This window comes from Podarcis muralis, chromosome 3, assembly GCF_964188315.1.
Source record: "Podarcis muralis chromosome 3, rPodMur119.hap1.1, whole genome shotgun sequence".
NCBI lineage: Eukaryota > Metazoa > Chordata > Lepidosauria > Squamata > Lacertidae > Podarcis > Podarcis muralis.
The window spans coordinates 81801415-81815866 of record NC_135657.1 but is presented as its reverse complement, the minus strand read 5'-3'; the positions used below and the strand labels follow the sequence as shown (position 1 = coordinate 81815866).

Sequence of the window (14452 nt, the reverse complement as noted above, 5' to 3'; positions counted from 1 at the left end):
AAACGATACTTATCAGCTTTACTTATATACATTATTTCCGCTCCCTATTCCAATGTCTTGGCCAATCAGAAGGGCAGCCGAGTTCTCTGTGGCTTTCTCGCTCCCACCATTTCTTTGCTTTCTTTCCCGGCCGCCTCTTTTTATTTTACTGTTTCATTTCACTCTCAATTTTCCTATTCTAGGGCTGAAAATTTGACCCTCCTGCAAAGAGCAAACTAACTAAAAGAAACCATTTTACAATCAAGAACAAAGCACACAAAATGGCTGAAACAGTTTCACTCCTTCACAGAGAAGATTTAAATTCTAAAAATATGCACTGGAAGCAGAATGATAATTTTCTAATCCTTAAGAGGGTAATGTCAACATCATGAAGTGACACTTTCCTGAAATGAGAATGAACTAGGCACTAATGCTTAATACACTGCCAGTCCCATCTTACGCAAACTGACTCAGAAGGAAGGCCCACAGAGTTCAATAAAGTGAGGCCTTGGCCTTGAAGAGTCCAAGAGCAGAAAAGCAGTGGGCAACGTGAGCCAAATTTCTTGTTTACGTCAATACAATCTATCTATCTGTGTGTGTGTCACACAAAGGAATGTATGTGCAATTGACAGCCTTCGCTGAAATAAACTGGGCAACATTTCTGGATGTGGAAACTCCACGTTTGAGGCAGAGCTCCAACAGCTGCAGGAAATTTTTGGATCGTGGTGACATAGCCACATGACTTGAAGACATCAAAAAACACGCAGGTTCATACACACTGGGCTAAAAAACAAAAACCTCCAGGCACATCAACACCAAGCTAAAAACCTGACATTGTGGATTTTATTGAGATAAATCGCTGCTTGCTTCAAATCACTTCTGTGAGCAAAACTGAACTACCCCTCCATCTCTTTCCCCACCCCAAAATCTACTCTAGAGAGTTGGGGAGGAACCCTAGGCAGATTTGGGAGCACACCGGGGGAAAGAAAGTAAATGGAAATTCCACTGTGCCTGCAGAATTCACTCTGTGCACACAAAGGATTTGTTTGGACGCAACCCTATGAATTTCAAGCGTCTTCCCAATCCTGATATACAGGCTGATCCTAGTTATTAGTTTATTAGTTAGAAGTCAGCCCCATTAACCTCAATGGAGCTTGCTCTTCAGTAGAATATGGATTGTAGCCATACACAGTTTTAACCCCCTTAAAAAAAAAAAACACTCACAAAAACCACAACCCTTTAAATCTTTGCTGTATTTCTACAGCCAAAATTATCTATTCAAAATTACTCCATGAATTATTCATCAAAAGAACAGAGAACAACAAAAACAAAAACCTACTGAGGGGAGTGAGGGGGATTTAGTTTTGTTTCAATTAGTTTGTTTATTTGTTATAGTGGTTCTATGTATGTTTGCTAAGTGAAGTATAAAAGTGTACTGCAACTGTATCAGTGTACTGTACAGTGGTACCTCGGGTTAAGTACTTAATTCGTTCCGGAGGTCCGTTCTTAACCTGAAACTGTTCTTAACCTGAAGCACCACTTTAGCTAATGGGGCCTCCTGCTGCCGCTGTGCCGCCAGAGCCCGATTCCTGTTCTTATCCTGAAGCACTATTTCTGGGTTAGCGGAGTCTGTAACCTGAAGCGTATGTAACCCGAAGTACCACTGTACTGTACTTTATCCTGCAGATAACTTCCACTGCTTTTATATTTATTCTCGAAAGCCTAATAAAAATTATTATTAAACAAGAGCGCACACACCCTCACACACAATTGATTGCAGGACACAGAAGAAACCCCTATGCCTCCTCTGCACTGTACCTGATCCCTTCCTGATCCGTCTTTGCCCTTGGAATCTAGCCTGGTAAATTCAAGAGATCCAGTAATGGACACAGGACCAACACTTTTGAAGCTCAGAATCATAGAATAGCAAAGTTGGAAGGGAGCTCGAGGGTCATCTAGTCCAACCCCCTGCAATGCAGGAATCTTTGCCCTTAGGGGGGCTCAAACTCACAACTCTCAAGCTCTACCAACCGAGCCAACTCTGAGAGCCAACATAGTGTAGTGGTGAACTAGGACCTGGGAGAACAGGATTCAAATCCCCCACATGGTCATGAAGCTCATTGGGTAACCTTGGGCCAGTCACTCACTCTCAGCCTGCAGGGGGTTGGTATAAAAAGGTAAAGGTAAAGGTACCCCTGCCCGTACGGGCCAGTCTTGACAGACTCTGGGGTTGTGCGCCCATCTCACTTAAGAGGCCGGGGGCCAGCGCTGTCCGGAGACACTTTCCGGGTCACGTGGCCAGCGTGACAAAGCTGCTCTGGCGAGCCGGCACCAGCGCAGCACACGGAAACGCCGTTTACCTTCCCGCCAGTAAGCGATCCCTATTTATCTACTTGCACCCAGGGGTGCTTTCGAACTGCTAGGTTGGCAGGCGCTGGGACCGAGCGACGGGAGCGCACCCCGCCGCGGGGATTCGAACCGCCGACCTTGCGATCGGCAAGCCCTAGGCACTGAGGCTTTTACCCACAGCGCCACCCGCGTCCCTCCAGGGGGTTGGTATAGATAACCCCAAGACCCTTTCCAGAGAAATAAACAACTACTTGACTTTTAGAAAACATCTGAAGGCAGCCATGTTTAGGGAAGTTTTTGATGTTTGGTGTATTTATCATGGTTTTAATATTCTATTGGGAGCCGCCCGAAATGGCTGGGGAAACCCAGCCAGATGGGCGGGGTATAAATAATAAATTAGTAGTAGTAGTAGTAGTAGTAGTAGTAGTAGTAGTATTCCAATCTACAATTCTATGATTCTATCTCACAGGGTTGCTGCTGTATGCTGCCTTAAGCTCCTTGGGAGGAAATGTGGGCTATGAAAATAATAAATAAAATATAACATAATATAAATAAATTTGAATCAGGTATAACTTGTGCACAACAACCAGCAGTACGCCACGCAATACCCAGCCTCCAAGGTCTATTTACAGCAGGGAAAGAGAACCTGTGTAGCCCTCCAGATATTGTTGGACTCCCAATTCCCATCAACACCAACCAGCATGGAAGTTGTAGCATAACCATAGATTCCCAAACTCAGACTTACAGGCACAAAAAGGCCTCAAATGCTTGTCCTGAGTTTCTAGACAGTGATCAAAGTGTTTGCTCTATATGCATTTGGTTTGCTGCATCTTCTGTTAGACAAACAATATATTTAAATTAGGGCTGCAACCCAGTTAAATATTTTTAATCATAAGTTGTATGTGTTTAATTGATTAATATCTCTAGCAGTTAAATGTGCATATAGGTAAAAACATTAAGTTAGACGGGAGCAAAGGGCTTCTCCACACATGGCTTTTTCATGTTTAGTGCAAGATCCTTTTGTGAGAAAAAGACGACTAAAAACCAGAGGTGTGTTGACATTTCACAATGTGCTTGTACAACAGTTCACAAAACAACACCTCTGTCTGCTCGCCTCTACCTGAATCCAACCTAGTACAGTGGTACCTCGGGTTACATACGCTTCAGATTACAGACTCCACTAACCCAGAAATAGTACCTTGGGTTAAGAACTTTGCTTCAGGATGAGAACAGAAATCGTGCTCCGGTGGCGCGGCGGCAGCGGGAGGCCCCATTAGTGGTGGTGCTTCAGGTTAAGAACAGTTTCAGGTTAAGAACGGACCTCCAGAAGGAATTAAGTACTTAACCCGAGGTACCACTGTATTTCTGAAACAAGGCAGAGGCACATTTTCTTTGTTTTTAGATAATGCACACACGTGAAATAGCTGGCATCATTTAAAAGAAGGCATTCCTCTTGTATGTGTGAAAAGAGAGAATGCCTCTTTTAAGATGGTGCTTGCTAATGCAGTTTTTACCAACACTTGCATTAAAAACTTCTGCTGCCCTGATTAATAAAGAGGCACCATTTTAATGAACAGAGCAATTACATACTGTTGATTTTCAAATAAAGTGCAACTTCAGATCTCAGCCTCGCAGCCTAGATCCTCGGAACATGCTACAAAAGTTTCACTGTAAGCAATGGGTTCAGACAAAGTTAGCTAAGCTTGGGTTCCACTGAATTTAATCAGTCATTAGTCAGAATTTAACTCAAATCCCATTGATTTTAACAAGAACCAGGTTCAAATAACTTTAGCCTGGATCCAACCCCATCCAATTCAGTCCTGGGTAACTAAATTGTGGTCCAAGAAAGAGAATGTAAGTCGTAGGCCATTTCAACTACCAACAGTCTTCTTTTACATTTGTACAAACTGTTCTGGGAGTACAGAGCTTATCAACGAAATTGATCCATTTGAGTCTAACATTCTTACTGATCTGCTGAAAACCTATTTGCAATCTCTTCTCTGATTCATCCTTTCTTTTTTTAAAAAAACCTGTGTGTATATATGGATTATGGACACTTGCTTATTTTAAATTGGGAACTGCTATCTAGCGAACATTATTGTTTGCTGTACCTGGCAAAAAGCTGAAGATTTCTGTATTGATTTATTGGCCTGCACAGCCTTGACAGGTACCTGTCATTACAAACCAGCAGATTTAGTATAGAGCAGGATATGAAGGTAGTATGCTTTTGCTTCCTGGTCCAAGGCTACTTACACACTGGTTTCCTTGCAGAGAGTAGCACAGAACATGACGCGACATACCAGAGGTTACAACTGAACACAGTATGGCAAACGAGTTTTTGTGAAAGCATATCTGAAGCTCCTGAGTAGGCACACGCTGCTTTATCTTTTACTTTTGCTTCCATGTCTATAAAGTTTAAACACTACCATTAGAATTGTGGTCTTTTTTTTCTTTTTAAAAAGCAAACATCCCTCCATTTTTGGTAGGTTTTTAAGGACTGCCCAGGGGTAGGTGGATGCAAAACCGCTGGATATTCGATGGCAGAGGTGTAAGTTATGATAGCACTGCTTAACTGGATTACAAAACAAGCAGCACACTTAGGAGCTGACTCTGGAAAGGTGATTTCCAATGTTGCAGAGTACAGAACATCTTGAGGTGTATAGCGGAATGCCAGGTCGTGAATATTTTTAATACATTTTATTTATTTATTTATTTTGTAAAGCAGCAGGGAGTTGGGCTTCAGAAGTCACCCAGCTTTAGTGACATTCCACTTCTACTTATATTAATCTCCGGCTCCCCATCTGAGCAATTTGTTTTACATAAGTGCTCTTTTTTGATCTATCCCTAACAAGCTCAGCTATCAGGCAATTTACCGTTTGTCAACAGCAATTTCACCAATAAAGTACCTCAGTGGAGGCGAAGACAGAATGCCCACACAACCGCTTCAATCTGCAGAGCTGGCGCTGTTATAGGTGCCACATAATACTTGTTCTGCTTTTGTAAGAATTCAAACTTCCAGCGCGGAAACACTCAAACTTTGGAACTCCCTATCTACTGACATCAGGCAGGCGCCTTCACTGTACAGTGGTACATACACTTTCAGGTTACATACGCTTCAGGTTACAGACTCCATCCTAGATGCTGTCCAACAGAGAACGTGTGTGGTTTTTAATCTTTCTGGAATGAAAAATCTGAAGGTTTGAAATCTGTTTTCACTATTTCCTCTGGTTTAGAATAACCTCTTCTTTATTTGTTATTTATAGTACGATGAATGAGTATAGCATCATGAATGCTTTTTCTATATTTACAATAACATGTTTGTTTGTTTTTAAGTGGTAGACGGGGATCCGCTTACTCACATGATTCTATGATTCTATAATAATTTGATCTGGCTTCAACTGGCTTCAGGATGTAACTCCAAGAGAGTGTGGTCAGAGAGTTGGCTGGACAAAGACAGAAAGTAAACTAGTGGGTGAGTGGTTGGGAATCAGGGCTTGCCCCCTCAATGTAACTGTTGTACAGCAGATAGGGGAAACCTGCAGATTCCAACTCAGATCAGTGCCAGCAAGCATGGCCAGTGATCAGTTCAACAACATCTGGAGAGCTACTGGTTCCCATACATGCAAAACGGGATTGCTCTGTTCACTATAAAGATCCAATATTACATCAGGAGCTGATATTTTCAGGTTGAAAACCCTAAAAACAATTCAATGTGCTTGCTTTATTAGTGAAACCTTCCCTCCGCCAACCTCTTTTTTAAAGATAACATTACAATGACTGAGGGGGTTAATGTTTTTAAAAGAAAATGGTCTAACAACAAATCATTAAAAGCTGTAACAATGGGTGGAGCTGAGTTTAAAGAACCATAAAGCATCTAAAACCAGTGGCTTGCTGATACAGTGGTGCCCCGCAAGACGAATGCCTCGCAAGACGAAAAACCAGCTAGACGAAAGGGTTTTCCGTTTTTCAATGCACTTCGCAAGACGATTTTCCCTATGGGCTTGCTTTGCAAGACGGAAACGTCTTGCGAGTCTTGCGATTTTTTTCGCTTCCCCCCCCTTTTCTAAGCCGCTAAGCCGCTAATAGCCTTTTAGCCGCTAAGCCGCTAATAGGGCTAATCCGCTAAGCCGCTAATAGGGTTGCTTCGCAAGACGAAAAAACCGCTAGACGAAGAGACTCGCGGAATGGATTATTTTCGTCTTGCGAGGCACCACTGTAATGCTGATCTGAAGCCATGGTTTGTTGCTGGGCTTACACAAACATCCATTTCTTTTAACCATGGCTTGGCATTATATGTAAACCAAGCACCCTTCCTTAACTACGGTTTGCTTGACCAGCCTTCCCCAGATGATCACTAAACTACAAGAGCATGAAGCAAGAGCTGGTGGAAATCAAAGCAAACTTTGGAGAAAGAAGCCATAGCTTGTTTTTCTCTAGAACAACTCATAGTTAGCTCACTGTCTGTCCAAAACACAGCTTAGTATTATGTACAAACCAGGTCACTGTCTGACTTAAAGCTGCATTTGCATTTACTGTCACCTAACCAGACCTGCAGGGACCCGGGTGGCGTTGTGGGTTAAACCACAGAGCCTAGGACTTGCTGATCAGAAGGTCGGCGATTCGAATCCCCGCAATGGGGTGAGCTCCTGTTGCTCAGTTGCTGCTCCTGCCAACCTAGCAGTTCGAAAGCACCACAAAGTGCAAGTAGATAAATAGGTACTGCTCCTGCGGGAAGGTAAACGGCGTTTCCGTTTGCTGCTCTGGTTAACCAGAAGCGGCTTAGTCATGCTGGCCACATGACCTGGAAGCTGTATGCCGGCTCCCTTGGCCAATAAAGCAAGATGAGCACCGCAACCCCAGAGTTGGTCACGATTGGACCTAATGGTCAGGGGTCCCTTTACCTTTACCTTTAAACCTTAAAAGGTTGACCTCTTCCAGTCTTGGTGATGGCACATTTGTTCTGAGCATTATATATGAAAGGGTTTGGGGGGAAACAAATGTTCTAGTGCACTATTGGGCTATGAATCCCATACTAAAACTCTGGTTTACTTAGTGCTAATTCAGTATTTTCAGTACAGCAGCAGACATGTGAAAGCCTAACTGGAAGAGCTTAGAGCGCTGACCCTTCACTGTATTATAGTTCAGTAATCGATAGGTTTCTTTCTACACAAATACTTTGTGTTTGATTTTTCCAGTCCACTGATGGCTAAAACTTCAAAATATATCTAAATACCATTTGAGTTGAAATCCCTGGGTCTAGAGTTTCATACTTTTCTTGATAATATGGTTATCTGCATTCTGCACAGTCGTACCTCAGAAGTTGAACGCCTTGTGAGTCGAACATTTTGGCTCCTGAACGCTGCAAACCTGGAAGTGAGTGTTCCGGTTTGCGAACATTCTTTGGAACCCAAATGTCTGATGCAGCTTTCATTGCTTCTGATTAGCTGCAGGAGCTTCCTGCAGCCAATTGGAAGCCGTGCCTTGGTTTCCGAACGTTTTGTAAGTCAAATGGACTTCCGGAACGGATTCTGAGGTACGACTGTATTACAGAGGGCGATAAAAAGAGGGGGTTGAGAAGGAAAGGACACAAGCTGTTGAGAGACAAGGAAAGGCACCCGAAGCCAGGTGTATTGGTTTTACTTTGTCAAGTTTGGATTTATTCTTCCTCTTGTCAAAACAGCATGTTTTATTTCAATGTTTTAAACAACTTGCTGACCTTAGAAAGCCATTGGTACCTTTTATTCAGATATTAACTTCTACAGAACCTCTGTAGAAATTCCATTTCTATGTAGAGAAAGCCGCTCTTTTGTGGCACTGCAGACTCCAACTCCCATCAGAACCAGCTGGCATGGCCAATGGAAGGGGATGGGAATTGCAGTATCAGGAGTGCCACAGATTCCCTATCCCTTGACTATGTTGTTGTTGTTTTGGTTACACATGCTTACGTTGGATTCATAGACTTGCAAACTCCTCAGCATTTATCCCGCGAAGTTCCCAGCCCCAAATTTCTTCAGGGCACCATTTTGGGGGAAACAATAAATCTTCACGCTCTTTTTTAAAAAGGTGCCGGTACTCACCATGAAGTTGTTGCAGTAAGTGCCACACTTTTAACATTTAACTTTTGGGGGCGGGGGGTACCCTTGAGTACCCCCAGGAGGAAAAAAGCACTGCCTCTGACCATTTCAGCCCTGCCTTGCTGGCTTCTGGGTGAAATGCAAAACCAACTCCCTGCCAGAAACAAGCGCATCGAGAGATAGGGAAGGAACATACCACCAAATCCAAGCGTGCAGGGGGAGGCACGAGATCTGAATTTGGGGAGGGAGGGGAGTGCAGTGCAGGGGGCGCAGGAATTCCCCAACAGCTGCAGGAGAAGGAAACGAGGAATGGGCAGCGGAGGTGGGAAACTCTCCGAGGCCAAGCGGCGCATCGGCGGGGAGGCCTCCCTCTCGGCTCCCCTCCCCGAGGGTGCCGAGCTCCTCCCCGCCGTCCAGAGCGCTCTCCCTGGGTGCTCTTTGCAAACTCTCCGTTGTTATTGCCGCCTTCGTATGCGAGCAGATCCCCGGCAGCTTGTGCTGCCCAAGGCCGTCAATGCCGCCTCCTGTCCTGATTGACACCGGAGTTGGTACATACGGGGTCTGTCACGGGAGGCGAGGAGAAGGGTGTCGTTTGGTCTAAATATGGCTTTTCTGGTCTGCCCCCTCCCCGTCTCTCCATGTTACCTTGGCGCCACCACCATCATCAAGGCTGCAAGGGAGACAAGAGGCAGCGCAAGGCAGGGGCGCAGGTCCCCGAAGGGGGAGGGAAGGGGGAGATGCACACAAACACACACACAATAACAACACACAGAGGCAGTTTGCACAGCCTCCCGCTCGGAGTTTGTCAGCAGCCAACTCTTCCCCCGGCGGAGAAAGGAGCGGCGGCAGCGCTGCAGCCGCGACGTTGCGCCAGCGAGCGCGCAAGAGTTGTGTCTGCAAAAGCAGCTCCGGGGACAACTAGGTAAGGACGGACCGAGGAGCCCACACGGCTGGTTGTATCACACAAACACACACGCCATTAAAACGTGCAAGACGTCGAAGGCCACACGCACATGTCACACTACAGAGATCTCCCAACAAGCCTTCTCTTGCAACAGGCGCTTCCAGCAACAACAGCAGCAGCAGCAACGCTGAAGTCGTGCACGACCCGCGCGGCCTCCCGGAACCACGCAAATGCCGCGCGTTGCCAAAGGCTGCCTTTTCTTTTTATTGTGCGTTTCTTTCCCCTCGCCCTGCCTCCCTCTAACTCAGACCTGGAGGCGACCTCCACGCACCTTTCTTTTCGGCATGATGTCCCTTCTGCGGGCCGCCGAAGGGAAGCGACGAAGACGCGGCTGCCGCTATTGCTCGCTCGCTGCTGCTGCTGCTGCTATGACTGCCACCGCCGCTGCACAAGCGCAGATCTCGCGTCCTCCTCCGGCGGTGCCTTACGAAATGTCCCCGATCCGCGGCGGCCCCAACGAGCAGCGGTGGCAGCAGCAGCGGCAGCAGCCTGGGCGCTCTCGGCGGAGCCTTCCTGGGGGCGCAAGCGGCGGCCTCCACCCGCTGCCACTAGCGACCGCGCGCCTCGTCCGGAGAGCGAAGGAGAAGCGCGCGCATGTGTGCGTGTGTTTGGGAGGGGGGGGATTTGCACACTTCTGGATCGCGATTGGCTCCCCCGTTCGGTAGCCCCCCCCCCCCGCCGCAGACGACTAGCGAGGGGAAGGCCTTGCGGTTCAGATGCAGGGCACGCAGGGGCGAGGCGGGATCCTGCCATTGGCCAGCCGGCGGCGCGCGGAGGCTTCCTTCCCAAAGGAAGGTCGGAAGGAGAAAGGCGGATCGCCCTGTCTCCATTTACCCCGAGTGTAGCGGGGAGAGGAGGGTTGCTTCCTTCGCCACCCTTCCGCGTTTGGCACAACTGCCCCCCCCCAAAGATCCTAACATGTTCTTCTGCCTCATCGTTGTTGCCATAATGTTGATATCGAGACCATACCCCCCAGTGAAAATAGGGACATCCTAAGGAAAAGCGGGACATTTCGCAATCAAATCAGAAACCGGGACGTTTTCAGTAAATCCGGGACTGTTCCTGGAAAATAGGGACACTTGGAGGGTATTATTATTATTATACCGAGTTAGTGTGTGATAATGCTGTAGCCTACGAAATATGGTTGGCAATAAATCCCTGCAGCCCTGATCCATTCGTCTCTGATGCTTTTATTTTAATTTTACGCACCGGATTGCTTCCCACTTGAGAGCAGATGTCGGTTGTCCTCTTCAGGCCATGCACTTCAAGGGAATTTCAAATTACGATATTGTTTGTTTCTGCTGCCTGCTCCGGAGGAAGCTGCTAGCTTCATTAAATATGGCCGGCATATAATCTGAGAGATTTCAACAGTCATTTGAAGGGATTAATGCAGGAAAACCATCAGGTCATGGATTTGCCCCTATTTCACATACCGGTAAATTAGGCCTACATCAAGCAGGAAGTGGCTAGTCTTGTGTCCTACTTTTATAGAGGACAGTCCTGTTTTGAAGGACAGTCCTCTGTTGGACAGTATCCCCCATTTGAGGGCAGCCCACCCAAATTTGGTTTTAAAGATGAGGAACCATGAAAAGGTGTAGTAGGAACCTTGGAGGTGTTTGCCAGCAGTTAGCGCAAGGCTACCAGATTTTTTTCAATGAATCCTGGGACACTTTTCAACTTCAGTGGATTTTGTATGGGGACTGATTTGTAAATCCGGGGACTGTCCCCAGGAAACGGGGGCATCTGGTAACCTTAAGTTAGCATCACTTGGTCATAAGGCTTCACAGCCTCGGTTGCACAATCTGGGTAAAGGAGGGGGGAAGTGGCAGTGGCAGGGCATCAGGGAAACAGGATGTGCCCTCCCTGCCTGCAATAAATAACGTTCAGCCTTTTGTGTCGTAACTTTACATTTTCTATCCCGTTTGTGAAAGCGCACATTCCCACCCCACACTTTTGCATTTCGTGTTTCATACAGCTTTGTACTGTATTTTGTAAACAGAACTGCTCCTAGGTACAGATCTGTTAAGGTTTCTTCTCTTTCTTAGCAGAAAGTGATGAGAAAGTTGCATAGTGCAATATATTGGTTTGGGACTATTAAGGCAAATCCACACCATACATTTATAAATCACATCCAATTCACGTTTAAAGTACATTGTTGTTTAGTCATTTAGTCATGTCCGACTCTTCGTGACCCCATGGACCAGAGCACGCCAGGCACTCCTGTCTTCCACTGCCTCCCACAGTTTGGTCAAACTCATGCTGGTAGCTTCGAGAACACGTCCAACCATCTCGTCCTCTGTCGTCCCTTTCTCCTTGTGCCCTCCATCTTTCCCAACATCAGGGTCTTTTCCAGGGAGTCTTCTCTTCTCATGAGGTGGCCAAAGTATTGGAGCCTCAGCTTCACGATCTGTCCTTCCAGTGAGCACTCAGGGCTGATCTCCTTCAGAATGGATAGGTTGGATCTTCTTGCAGTCCATGGGACTCTCAAGAGTCTCCTCCAGCACCATAATTCAAAAGCATCAATTCTTCAGTGATCAGCCTTCTTTATGGTCCAGCTCTCACTTCCATACATCACTACTGGTTAAAGCAAATTATTGCCCTCCAAAAAATCACAGGTAGTTTTCTGCCCCTCACAGCTTCAATTATCTGAAACCCTTAACAAACTACAGTTTCCATGATTCTTTGGGGGGCACCAGAGAGGTGCCAGAACTGAGTTCCAGTGAGTTCCAGCTGAAAAAGCCCTGCCTGGGCCTGAGCACTTTTAAATGCCATTGATTTGATGGAAGAATTGAGTACTTCCTTTATTTTCTTTCTCATTGGAATCAGTGGGGCTGCCAGTGAGAGCTTCACCTTCATCTACTATTACTGCTGGCTAAGGAAAGGCTTGTTTCTAAATTCATGCATTGTGATACCCTTGTACCAGCAGCACTGCTATCACAAAGAAAACAAAGTAGACAACAGAGACATGGCAAGAATAGATTCTGGAGACACTAATGCTTGCTTGACAGCACAAGTTAATACTGTACTTCCACTTAATGGAGAACCCCAAATGACTTGCCATATTACACAGGGTTTGCCTCCTCAACCACGATGGAGCATAGCATTCCAGGTAACTCTGCTGGCCATCAAAATCACAGGGAATGTATACAAGACCTAGCTAGGGTAGGGAACAAAGATCTGTCCTTTCAAGTTATGCGGCCCAAAGCTACATCATTCAGCCTGTCCAACTTTGGTTTAGACTTGATTTTGAAGTGCTTACATTCCCTGTCCCAGGTCATCCGACTGCCCGGGTCTGTTTATACATCCCCTTTTTGTCCAACAAATAGCCAGAATTTTTATTTATACTAAGACCTGTGAGTCACAACACCTGCCAATGCCATCTGCTTTGCTAGGGGAAAGGAGGTTAAAAAACAACAACCCACCACCCCTGTGGTTTGTTTAAAATCCATTAACTCCAAGTAACCTTTCCAATACCATTTGTAGGCAAATAAGGTTTTGGGGGGCAGGGAGAGAAATTACCTTCCTTATATATACAGTTTATAGAACAACAGCCCAGTGAGTAACATTGAGTGTCACTATCTTCAGCGTCGGACAATTTAAATTGATTAAATTGCTACCTGGCTCAAGAAATGGTCCTGTTTGCAATCTGTTTTAAAAAAACAACAACAGCAATATATGGAATTTCCTTAAAACTCTCCATTCTGAAGAGCTTGGCTTGGTTTCCAGCAGGCATGAGCCCATTCCTCCCTGCTGCATTCATAACACGTCCAAATGGTGGTGGTGTCTGAATAGCCCTGAAGCAGAGGTGCAGTTAGGTAATTTTATATTCTGAATTTACTGGAGGTTGGGGGGAGGGAAGGTAGGAAGTAATAGGCATTACTTCACTTTGCAGTGCTACCTCGGGTTACAGACACTTCAGGTTACAAACGCTTCAGGTTACAGACTCCGCTAACCCAGAAGTAGTACCTCAGGTTAAGAACTTTGCTTCAGGGTGAGAACAGAAATCGCGTAGTTGCAGCGTGAGGCCCCATTAGCTAAAGTGGTACCTCAGGTTAAGAACAGTTTCAGGTTAAGAACTGACCTCCAGAATGAATTAAGTTCTTAACCTGAGGTAGCACTGTACTTCAAATGGTCTTATGCAGCGGGAGGGAGGGGGAACTTTGTAACATGGCAACAACAAAAACGATTTCAAAATCTGGTAAGTCAGCTCTTCTTGGTTTGGGAGTCCTGCTCATTCTACAGAGTGCCTGCCTTTTGAATGGCTGTCCCCTCAAATCCTGCCCTGGCAACACTACTGCCCTCAAATATTATGGTGTTTCCAGGTCACTCAGGAAATTGAAATTTGGTAGTCAAAGGCATTTTTATTACTAGGAAAAAAATGTGGTTTTTTTAAGGGACTTCTTTATGTCACAGCTGTCAAAATGAAATAAATGCTTAAGCAAACGTGAGGTACAAATTTTGCTTAATAAAAAGGGCCAGCAGTTCTAAAGAGATGGGATGTTGGCCTGTGGCAGCGCAGTGGCCTGTTCCCCTTGGATTTGGTGTGGTGTAGTGGTTAAGAGCGGTAGTCTCGTAATCTGGGGAACCGGGTTCGTGTCTCCGCTCCTCCACATGCAGCTGATGGGTGACCTTGGGCCAGTCACACTTCTTTGAAGTCTCCCAGCCCCACTCACCTCACAGAGTGTTTGTTGTGGGGCAGGAAGGGAAAGGAGAATGTTAGCCGCTTTGAGACTCCTTAAAGGGAGTGAAAGGCGGGATATCAAATCCAAACCCTTCTTCTTCTTCTTCCAGGAGCCAGAAACACACCCATGCTGGCAAAATGAACACTTCCATTTATTGGTATTAGAAATGTTTTTTTTCTAACAGTCATTTTGTATTTCTATAAGTGAGCAGTTTATATTCATTTGTTAGAGTGAATCCAGATGTCTTCCCTCAAGGTGGTATTCTCTTTGTTTGCACTGTGTGGTGTGTTTCCAGTACACATATGTCAATATTTTGTTCTGTGAACTGCCCTGAGATCTTGTGAGATGTATGTCAAACAAACAAACAAACAAACAAACAAACAAACAAACAAACAAACAAACAG

At 45.7% G+C, this 14452-nt stretch overlaps 1 protein-coding gene across 1 annotated transcript in view; it reads left to right on the top strand.

Annotated features, from left to right (window-relative positions):
• LOC114593894 (uncharacterized) overlaps nucleotides 1–2391 on the top strand; it is a 43181-nt gene extending 40790 nt beyond the window's left edge. Inside the window, exon 4 of the mRNA XM_077926203.1 lies at nucleotides 183–2391. Within this exon, the coding sequence (XP_077782329.1) occupies nucleotides 183–219 (37 nt within the window). The 3' untranslated portion in view covers nucleotides 220–2391. The remainder of the gene's footprint in view (nucleotides 1–182) is intronic.
• The last annotated feature ends 12061 nt before the right edge of the window (nucleotides 2392–14452 follow it).